General features: G+C 40.5%; 2 protein-coding genes across 3 annotated transcripts in view; both read right to left on the bottom strand.

The window, feature by feature from the left end:
• LOC126457036 (uncharacterized protein K02A2.6-like) overlaps nucleotides 1–12,238 on the bottom strand; it is a 432,608-nt gene that overhangs the window by 312,096 nt on the left and 108,274 nt on the right. The window lies entirely within an intron of this gene.
• The window catches only part of LOC126457037 (hemolymph lipopolysaccharide-binding protein-like), a 480,588-nt gene that overhangs the window by 442,181 nt on the left and 26,169 nt on the right, over nucleotides 1–12,238 (bottom strand). The window contains exon 4 of one of the 2 annotated variants that reach the window (XM_050093025.1): nucleotides 3,042–3,296. The exons of the other annotated variant lie outside the window; for it this stretch is intronic. Coding sequence (XP_049948982.1) covers nucleotides 3,042–3,296 — 255 coding nt within the window. The remainder of the gene's footprint in view (nucleotides 1–3,041; nucleotides 3,297–12,238) is intronic. 2 annotated transcript variants of the gene reach the window in all.

Raw genomic sequence — 12,238 nt, 5'->3', positions numbered from 1 at the left:
GCTGCCTTTGACACTGTTCGTGTGCAGCCAGGCCGATATGAATGTGTGAGACAGAACATGCTACAGCGCGTACACACATTAGTGGAGGCACATGGAAACCATTATCAACACATAGTATATCTGTGGCTGCATGGTACAGCGCGTATTAGGCCACAAAGTCTGTAACGGTGTATTATTGTATAAATTGTCTCTAGCATGGGAACCATGCATTTCCGCATATAAGTTCATTTGTCCTCCTTTGCCCCGTATCCTCTCATCGATCAGTCCCTAAAGTTTGTACACAGTGGAGAAAATCATCGTTTGGAAAAGGTGTATTGGTAGTAGTGAATGAAATTCTAACCTACATCTTATAGACATATTATGACGCACTGGTTGAAGATGTACTACGAAAATGTGATTGTAACACACTTGTCGTAGATATATCACGAAAAATGAAACGAAATATTTCTTCATGAACTACATATGTCAGTGATTTAATTGTGATCAACCTGCTTGGTAGGCTGAATACTCCACTGTGATATTATCTACCATACGGACTGGAGGAACTGGTTGGTAAGGTAATCCTTACGAATATTTTAGCTCTAATATAGAAATATTATCCAGAGCAACGCTTGTCTGAAGTCAAGTTCGAATTGTTTTCATTCGTAACTGCGCCCCAACGAAGAAATTTTGTACTAGTCCTCACTCGTTGCTATGTTCATGCAATGTGCTGTCCAATGTGTTCTTCGTTTCCACCTCAACGCAATTCGTAAACAGTTGCTGTACTACCAAAGGTAAGATAATGTTTTATGGAACAACAGTATGCACTTACAAATGTAAAAACACTGTGTTGCTATGCGCAGGACATGGAATCTTTTGTGTGGAATGTACCTGCAGACATGCACTTGGCCTTTGGAGCAGCAGGAACTATGGAAAGAACACGGCGTTTATACGCAGAACGTTATCCAAACAGACGAATACCAAATCAGAGGCCATTTGGGGCTGTGGATCATCTTCTCCGTGAAAGGGGCACACTGAAAGAGATTTCTCTGGTCGACATCGACCATGGAGTACACACAGTCATGATTTCGATAAACGAGTACATCAAATGTCCGACAACAAAAATTCAATCTTTGTACCTCCGTTGCTCATGCTCTAAATGTTAGTTCTAGCAGGGTTATGAGAACTCTGTGTGACGATCATCGTCATCCGTACAAGCTGAGTAAGGTACAGGACTTTGTACCAGCTGGTTTTCCAATTCGGGACGACTTTGCAGCAAAGAATACTAATTCCCCCAATCACAAACATTGTTCTGTGGACTGATGAATTGACTTTCAAAAGCCAAGGAATGTTCAACAGTCTCAATTCCCATATATGACCTCAAGAAAATCCTCGGGCTACGGCTGTCAACCATTTTCAGGAATGATTTTCAGTTAACATTTGGGCTGCAATTATTCACAGGCAAGCAGTGCCGCCTTATATTCTGGCTCCGAGGCAAAACCAGCTTCCTCAGTAAACACAGTAGACCTCCACACTGCATTCACATAGCTCTTTCTTGACACCACTGATTTCGGAAATGGTGGTGGTGTCGTGCCAGTGGAATGTGCGCTACAGGGCGTCTGGCTCGTAGCTGTCCTTGAATTAAGCGATTTGTAAAAGTTCGGTGTGTCACTTTGGGGCCAACTGCTACACTAATTTCTGCTGCCAAAGCCATACGCACAACACGATGGTCTTCCCTTTCGACGGTGCCACGTGGCCGCCTGGATACCGGTCCTTTTGCGACAGTACATTGTCGTATCCACCGCTGACAGCAATTATACACTTGGACACGTTTCTGTCAAGTCTTTCTGCAATATCGCAGAATGAACATCCACATGGAGTTAATGTCTAGAGTGGGATTTCATACGATAGCAAGAGTCCTCTCGTGGTTTTTCCTTGCACCCCGACAGCAAATTTGTACGTTAGACTGGTGATTCGAACTGTCGTCCAGTCTTTCATGAATATTATTCTAGGGAGTGTTTTCCGACAGGATAGTGCCGGCATTCCATTCTGTACAGAGTGTCGACGTGTCGCCTTGATCTTGTCGATCACAGATCTGTATCCAGTCGAGTACTTATTGGACGTCATCGGATGACAATTCCAGCATCTTCCATAAACAGCAAACTTTCCCTGCATTGACCGACCAAACGCAAAAGGCATAGAACTGACATCCGGCACCTGTACAATACAATGCAGGCATTCAACATTATGGCGATTGCACCGGATACTAAGGTACCAGCATATCACAATTGCTATAGCTTGTCTCACGCTTGCAGTAACCAATTTTTTTCTATGTTATTCTATGTTAACCACATAGATATGTCATCCAGACGTATTTCCGAAATATCATTACTCTACAGTAACTATTTTTTGGTGTTGCGATTTTTATTGGGTGATCAGAAACGCACTGAACAGCTTTGTAAGGGTGTTTCAGTGTAGGCCGTGTTAAGAAATAATTACTCAGAAAAAAATTAGCGCTCTCACCTAAGCTTCGAGAACAAGTGACACTAACTGCACCTGGCGGGCCGCTTGAATCTGGGCGCGCAGAGGCCTGGTTGGCTAACTTCAGTAGCAATTAATTAGGAAATGGTGCCATGTACCGAATTTTTTTCTTAACAATCCCATCTCAGCACAGATTACCTTGTAATAGCATTACGAGCATTTCAGCCTGTTTCTGATCGTCCTGTTTGATGAAAGAGAAAATTAGAATTCCTGATATTTGGATGTTTCCTCATCCTGTACGAACCACATCTGAAGTCGTCAACAGGACATCAACCCTAAATGATCACTCCTGCTGTTAACGTCATACAGTTACTTACTGCAAGTACTATCAGCAAAAGATGGAATGCGGTGGAAAGAGAGAGTCGAAACTTCTCTCAAATACTGGGCATCTATTCAGAAATTACACACGAAATACTGACTGATTTGTTCTGTGAGTTCCGTTTTTCTTTCATGTTGAAGGATTGAAATACGATTCTTTCCAGCCAATCTAAATATGTTACTTACATAATAGTGATACTCACCCAAGACAGTGACGTATTCCCCTTCCTTGAAGATATCGTGGAAACCGATGAAAGCAGCGAAGTTATCTGACGAGTGTGCTCTCATTACTTCGCGTATAGCATTTTCTTCCGCCACAGAGTTCACAATGGCGAGGTGCGCACCTTCCTTTGCGCATGTTCTCCGAGCATTTTCCCAGTTCATTTTCTCAGTGTGCAGCTTATAGTATCCAACATTTCGAAAGAATTTGTAGTCGGCACCAACACGGGGAGGGGGTGCTGTCCGTGATAAATCAAATGACACATTAGGTTCATGATACAATAGGGAAAATAACGCTAATCATACAAAGATATGTCAACAATAGGTTAGTACAGACCGTCCTGTAAAAATCGTGTGTACTCTTATAGGTAGGCCAAAGACTGTTGCTATCGAATGACTCTGGGATGTGGCTAATTAAACTAACTGTGTATTACTTTTTGTGTATTACAAAGAGTATGTTGGCTACAATATATTGAAACTTAGTGCATATTAGGTTGGTAACACTGCTTACATGTATGCGAGATTAACTCGAACATTGGCATTGTTGTTGCGGTAGTGTCAGGCTGTAAAGGTTGTTGAACGTCCATAGGGGTCTTGATTACACTAATGTGCGTTCCGTTTAGTTCATTTATGCACACTGAAAATAATAGCTTGATAAATACACAGTTTTGAAACATATACTGTGTGTAACTTATAACTGTTTCTTTTCAGTATTAGCCCTATATTATTTTATTTTATTTTTCAGCGACATTGAGTTAAAGACTTATAACAGATGACGATATACAGTATATACTGCACTTTTGGATGGGTTAGACCAGGAAAACATTAATTTGGAGGTCTAGATTCCGATGAAAATCCTGATTCGGTCGAAATACAGGAATCATCAGGTGCAGAAGAGAGTGGAGAAGACGATGATGATAGTCATGGTAGTTCCTTCATTTCAAAAATCTTTCTAGGTGAGAATGGCTATAAGTCGTCTTCAACCACACCATCTAAGAGAGAAAGGACTAAATCCAGAAATTTAGCTACTCACTTCCCAGGACCAAGGGGTCAAGCATGTTTTATTTCTAGTCCAATTAAAGCAAGTCAGTCATTAGTGACAGAAGAAATGCCAGACATGATTGTCACTTACGAGAACGACGAAATTACTCGCAAAAGTTCTTCAACCTGAAACCTGGAAAGTTACCATAACACTACAATAATATTGTAGAGCTAAGAGCTGCAATTGGACTCTTGTAACTTTGTGGCGAAAACATGGCTGGTCACACAAATTTAGAAGAACTTTGAAAATGCCCTGTTTTGCGCTACAATGTCACAAAGGCTATTTCAGTTTTTGACTAGTTGTTTAAGATTCGATGACAAAGCAACCTGCATGAAAGAAAACAAGAAGACAAATTTGCACTCATTCAGGACATCTGGACTAAATTTATTGACAACTGCAAATCCCTACACACCCCTTTCTTATACTATACAATAGACGGGCAGCTAATGGGCTTCCGTGGCAAATGCCCATTCAGAATATACATATCTTCAAAACCGGACAAATATGGAATTAAGATTTTGATGCTGAATGATTCCGAGACTTATTACATACTAAACGCTATTCCATACATCATGTGAGAAAGTTATTAGAACCGATCCATGGCACTAATAGGAACCTGAAGTTGACAACTGATTTTCGTCCATTCCTCTTTGTCAGACAATGATTGAAAACTTTGGTTTGACAATGTTGGCAACTGTAAGAAAAAATAAACCTGAAATACCATTTTTACGTTCTAAAAATGACAGTAAAACACAATTTGCCTTTAATGCCAAAATATTCCGTAAAAATCAAATAATCCACTATATTACATTACACTATATTACTTCACACATTCAAGTCAGGCTCATGTAATAAAAAATATATATAAAACCTTATACTCAGCATAGTGCTGAAGTGTAACACTTACCAAATTTATAAATACCGTATGGTACTAATTGTAATAACTAAATAAAGTGAAGTAAGACATTCTATTCCATTATACACATTCAAATATGAGACAACTAAACATAAAGTAATACAAAATATCATTTATTAATAATACTATGCACATTTTATAAATAGCATATGTTACTCATTCTGGTAATAATAAGAAAATCACTACAGGTAACTACATAGTTATTTACAACGTCATATATACGTAAGACTGTCCAATGTATGTGTTAATGAGCTTGGAACACATGATGTATGATAATATTTTACTGGGCTCCAGTGGACCCCAGTGTGAGGTGCAAGGTAATGCAAATCAAATTTGCGGTGCGATGGTTAATACACAGGGTGGTCAGAAAAGGTCTGAAAAGCTTGTAATGGTGTAGCAGGATACGTTTCGCTGATAATAACTGTTAAAGAAAAATTTCTAAACTTTTGCTGGCTCTGAGTCAATTAACGACAGTTGATCTCACAGCCTAGATGATAGTGCACGAGACTACTCAGCCTTTGGCTCGGGTTCGATCCATACTATCGAACCACGTGCAGTTTGTGTATCTCTCACATTTTCGGTTTTAGGACACTAAGCGAAGAACATATTTGGCGATACCGTCTCTGATGGGGCTGTTGAACTTGCGCACCTGTCGGCCTGACTGGCTACCATAAGTGCTAATTAAGTCGGAAATGGCGCATCACATCGATTTTTTCCTTAACAATCATTTCTCAGCATAGACTACACTGCAACACTGTCAGAAGCTTTTCAGAATGTCTATCTGAAAGATAAAGGTTATCGTCATCTACAGTACAGTTGCGAAAGTTAATCAGTTCCAGTAGAAGCCGACTGTATTCGATATATCTTCATTAATATGACACGAGGCATGTAGGTGACTCTGTGTCGTGAGAATATCGCCTGCAAGGTACTCATTCCACAAGACTCAGGCCAAGTGTAGAGCACATACAAACATTACAAATACCAAGAGACGGTGTGAACAGATTTTATTGCATGTGCTCGGTTAATTTAGAACGAGGATCTTCTTCTAAATATACGGAGATAGACATAGCCTCAATGAAATTGCATAGAATAAACCTGCAGTACTTCTTGCTGTTCTTTTTTATATGACTTAAGTTCGACATTGTCAGACAAAACATACTTTCACTTATTCTAGAGCATAATTACTTTAGCTACAACAACAAACTGTACCAACAACATGAAGGTTTGGCAATGGGAAGTAGCTTAGCTTGGATATTGGCTGACATTTACATCAACCATATAGAACAAACATTTTTCTCAACCAACCAGCACACCTCAAACAAAATAGTCTGCTACAGAAGATATGTTGATGTTACAATCTTGCTTTTTGATGGTACAAGCAATGAAATAGGTACCTTAGCAGCAGGTCTAAGCAAAATGAACAAAAATATTAAATTCACAGTTGAACATGAAACTAATAAAAGCATTAACTTTCTTGAGCTGAAGATTTGCAATAGTAACAGTAAACATCAATTTAGTATTTACAGAAAACCTAACACCACACATGTCAGTATTGACAACTCATCTTGCCACCCCTGCCAACAAAAAATGGCATATTTCACAACGATGCTACACCGAATTAAAAAAGTGCCTATGAGTGACACAGACCAACAAAAGGAAATGAATATAATTAAAACAGTTGCTCATAATAATGGATATAAACCCATAATAATAGAAAAACTCCACAACAAAATGCAGACAAAAACCACAGATCCACTTCACAGCAGTCACCTGAAGCCAAATCAGTGTGCCACAGATGCCAAACCTAAATACGCTACTCCCCCATACATAGGCCCACTATCATAACGAATAGCAAACTTATTTAAAATGAAAAATATCATAATCAGCTTTTCCACAAATAATAAATTACAACAAAAAGTAATCCATGATGTAAATACCTCCAAGACTTCCTACCGTAAGTCAGGAATATGCAAAGTGAAATGCGATACAGGCCCAAAATTCTACATTGGACAGACAGGCAGAAGTTTTGAAATTAGATACAAAGAACACATTGATGCTTTAAGACTTGGTAACTTGAACAAATCTGCATTTGCAGCCCATATTGCTGAAGAAAACCATCCAGTGAGAAACACTGAGAACAACTTAAAAATTTTACATCTAGCAGGATAGGAGCCACCTTGAATATATTAGAAGAAACAGAAATACACACACACAAAAACAGCACCCCAGACTATATCCTTAATGAACAAACAGAGTTTGGTATCACCCCTTTCCTGAAAAATTTCCAAAAATTATTTTGCAGCCTCCAAAGCAAATAATATTAGTACGCCTATCTGCAGATCAAGCAGCAAATTTATATGTTACTATAATTCTCATGATGCTAAATGTAATTAGATAATGTACTATACCTATATAGTAACAAAATAAAGAAACAACTTTATAATTAATGTAACAGTATCAACTCAAAAAATGAATGTCTATATGCTAGTGTAAAATGCATTTCAGTTGCGTAAGTGAAAATATGATCCTTTCCAAACGTAGGACATCTTCAAATGTTACGATATATCATAGCATCTTTGACACTCATATGTTTGTAAGCTCTTTATATGTATCTAATCATGTGGTGCGTGGTAGAAATCTTCTCTGTGACAAATCTAAAGTGTTCAGTGAGAAAAATTTATATGTGCAACAATAAGAATGCAGTGGGATGTATTCACATCTGTTGGACGAATGTTATGAAAACAAACACTCCAAACCGACATCTCACGTAAGTCACATGCAACGAAAATCTGTAACGCAACCACTTGTGTGTGGCGTGCTTATAGTTATGTACTACTTATATTTTAGTACAATTAATCTGTAAAAAACACACCACATTTTATAAGGAAATCGTGTAAACCGTCTGAAGATGGACCACAACGATTTGAAACCGGTAACGGTACCCTTTGAATAAACGAACTGAAAGTAAATTTGTGGCAGGTTGATGTCCCAAAACCATCAACATTTGTCTTCAAATAACAGCCACGGTCTCCAACCATGTCATCATGTGAGAAAATTGCAAAACACAGTGATATTTGATAAAACTCTGAATGTTGATTTGTTAATAAAACTTACCCAAAGCTAGACGTAATTGTTTTTTTGATTACAATCCGAAACGTAGGGTAAGAAAGGATTATAATCGTTCCCGAAATATTCATCACTAGATAGAGAAGTGGAAACGGATTGAATATCTGATGTCGCAGACTAAGTATCTATACGTATTTGCTGTCTCTAAGGATACATCTCTTCCCACTGATCTCGCTGGAAACGACCGAAACACAACTAAAGTGTTTTCACCATGTCCAGACTATAAAGGGTGAAGATAAATACATGCACCCAACCTTCGCAGCGCGATTCCTCACATACTAGCAGTACACAAATATCTATCACAAAATTTCGTTCTCCGCGTATTTCCGGCAGTGAATGAACGTTAAAGATTGGAAATCTGGCCATACGGTAATCTCATGTACAGTAACCACCTCTGCCAGAAGGGCGGAGCAGTGCCGTGCATTTGGTGGATAGCTGTTTGGCTTGGCTTGGCATGAAGGAGATCGGCCGTTCGAATCTGGGTCAAGGTGTATTTGTTCTTGTAAGTTTCATTGTTCCAAGTAATACTGCAATATACACTGCTTCTTGAGCCACTCGTATCCGACATTTACATAGCACAGGCTTTTGAAACGGTGGACATAAAGAAAGGTGGTCAGACGAGTCAAAAAGAGACAGTTGAAACAAATGACATGTCTTAGGACAGAACAACTACAAAAAAATATCAATTTCGATATGCCAAAGATGACTGCACAGTTAAATAACTCAACATCTGCTAGTCATTAATATTATATGCAGTATGGTTGCTCAGATGTAGCACATTAGCAACCAGTGACAATAATAATTTCCATATTAATGACCGAATGATGTTTAAAACTGGATATGTTGTTCTCAGAGCAGATCGTCGAAGTGACCTCCCTGTAGTCCAGTCATTAAACGACCCGACGGCTCCTACGGCTCTGGACTCTTCGCAACGTGGATGCATTCACAGACACAAGAGCACCATGAACACGCACAAGTAGCTCTTCCACTTATGTCGGCGGGGTAGAATACACGTGTCCTTCAAGTGTTCTCATGGGAACATGTTGATGTTTGGTTTGTGGGGCGCTCAACTGCTCGGTCATTAGCGCCCGTACAAAGTCCCAATTTCTAAACAGTCCAACTTTTTTACACAGTTCACTCTAGCCCCTGTTACGAATGATGATGATGATAAAACGACAACACAAACGCTCAGTCCGCTGGCAGAGAAAATCCCTAACCCGTCCAGGAATCGAATCCCTCACAGGACGAAATGCAAGGGATTTAGGTCAGATGAACGCGGAGACCATACAACTGGACCTCCCCGTCCAACCCATTCCCCTGGAAATATTCTGTCTCACATGAATTCCAAAGTGTGGAGGTACACCTTCATGTTGGAACCATAACCTCTACCGAAATGAAATGGAACATCTTTCAGTGCGTCAGGCAAATAGTTTGAGAGGAATGTATGGTACATTCGTGCACTTAACCAGTCAGCTAACAAGCAGGGACCAAACTCCTGTCTCCCAATTTTCCGTACATGCGAAAGCGAACTTGATATCCATAGTTGCGGGTGGCGAACGGGTTAACGTTACAACAATTTTGTGAGCTTTGTGCATATTGAAGACACCTTCATGAGTGAAGGTTGCTTCATCCGACCATAATACAGTGTTTATGACGACTTCGATGGCTTCCTGATGTTGCTGGAGCCTTTCACAGAACTGCACCCATCTACATCTACATTTATACTCTGCAAGCCACCCAACGGTGTGTGGCGGAGGGCACTTTACGTGCCACTGTCATTACCTCCCATTCCTGTTCCAGTCGCGTATGGGTCGCGGGAAGAACGACTGCCGGAGAGCCTCCGTGCGCGCTCGAATCTCTCTAATTTCACATTCGTGATCTCCTAGGCATGTATAAGTAGGGGGATGCAATATATTCGATACCTCATCCAGAAACGCACCCTCTCGAAAACTGGACAGCAAGCTACCCCGCGATGCAGAGCGCAGAGCGCCTCTCTTGCAGAGTCTGCCACTTGAGTTTGCTAAACATCTCCGTAACGCTATCACACTTACCAAATAACCCTGTGACGAAACGCGCCGCTCTTCTTTGGATCTTCTCTATCTCCTCTGTCAACCCGACCTGGTACGTATCCCACACTGATGAGCCATATTCAAGTATAGGTCGAACGAGTGTTTTGTAGGCCACCTCCTTTGTTGATGGGCCTACATTTTCTAAGGACTCTCCCAATGAATCTCAACCTGGCACCCGCCTTACCAACAATTAATTTTATATGATCATTCCACTTCAAATCGTTCCGTACGCATACTCCCAGATATTTTACAGAAGTAACTGCTACCAGTGCTTGTTCCGCTATCACATACTCATCAATAAAGGATCCTTCTTTCTATGTATTCGCAATACATTACATTTGTCTACGTTAAGGGTCAGTTGCCACTCCCTGCACCAAGTGCCTATCCGCTGCAGATCTTCCTGCATTTCACTGCAATTTTCTAATGCTGCAACTTCTCAGACGGATGTCTCCAAGAAGCAGGTTTGCGTTAAAGTATAATGATAGGGGTGCAGCCGATGATCGCGCAGCTCATCAAACAACGTGCTGACTTGTTACGCTACGCGTACTTCACTGGGGTTCTTGGTGTATGACGTCAGTAGCTAAGAGTCCGTGGACAACTATTGTCACGCGATGGTGGAGGGAGAGAACCTGTCTCCCGAAGGCGAAACTCCAGATGAGGAAATACATTTTTATCAGTATGACGACGACCAGCACATATGGCTGCATATTCACGAGCTGCAACACCAGTCCAGTAATCAGATGCACCAAGGACCAGAAGCATATCCACATATTCATCGTATGTGTATGTGATACGTCTGCCACACTGTTTTGAATAATGCAAGAAGAAAATACTATTTGTATAAATGTACGTGGTGTCGGCCACGGGCGCGTTACTTCGCTATCAGCTAGTCCGTGTCTGGTGAATGGCGGATCCAGTAAAACAAGTCATAATTCGCAGCGGGCTATTCCACCTCTTTTACAGCTTTTGTTCTGCACGATTTATCCCCACACTGCCGATTTTGCAATGTTTATTTGCGAAATACACTGTTTCCTTACCGGTAAGAGACGTGATGTTCCCGCATTTCCATTGATGATAATATTAATAATAACAGTAACGCATGCAAATACCTACTAAACAGCATACATTTACCAGATTCCACGTTGAAAAGCATGATTAGTGTAGACAATATATACAAATGGTAACCGAGTTTGTAAATTATTTGTGAAGCAGTTTACTATCCCTACTGGTGACGCAAGGCCGGAACGAAATGTAATGGATCGGAATGCGCAAGAATAATAGTTGGTAATAATCGATGGGACCAATGAGGGAGTGTATGCGTATACAGAAGACAGGTTTGGAATCTAGTAGAGGGAGTGGTGCGAAACATTTCGCCTCCATGATGTGGTTCAAATGGCTCTAAGCGCTATGGGACATAACATCTGACGTCATCAGTTCCCTAGACTTAGAACTACTTAAACCTAACTAAACTAAGGACATCACACACATCCATGCCCGAGGCAGGATTCGAACCTGCGGCTGTAGCAGCAGCACGGTTCCGGACTGAAGCGCCTAGAACCGCTCGGCCACAGCAGCCAATTCCATGATGTCCAAAAATCTACTTTAAAAGCTAACCAATGAAAACTGTGGTACTTCCATTCCTGATTCGTTTTACGTAAGTAAAATCATTTTGTAGAATACCCACTGTAATCGCTGTATAACGATTACGATGCAAAATAATGTACCATGCAGCCTACATTTAGCACATAAAAGCACTTACGCCTCGATGGAGACTCGAACCCTCAACCTACAGCATGCTGACCCAAAACGCTGTCTACTGCAGCAACTGCACGGTACTACTGCTCTTTTCTGACAGAGATAGTTACCGTACATGCGGTTACAGTGTTGCTGATTGCCAATCTTAAACGTCCATTTACTGCCGGAAATATGCGGAGGACGAAATTTAATGACTAACATTTTTTTTATTGCTTGTATGTAAGGAGGACCGAGAAGGCGAATTTTTCTTCACCATGTATAGTAATTTTCTGA

This window comes from Schistocerca serialis, chromosome 2 (genome assembly GCF_023864345.2).
Source record: "Schistocerca serialis cubense isolate TAMUIC-IGC-003099 chromosome 2, iqSchSeri2.2, whole genome shotgun sequence".
Taxonomy (NCBI): domain Eukaryota; kingdom Metazoa; phylum Arthropoda; class Insecta; order Orthoptera; family Acrididae; genus Schistocerca; species Schistocerca serialis.
This window is presented reverse-complemented; position numbering and strand designations above follow the sequence as displayed.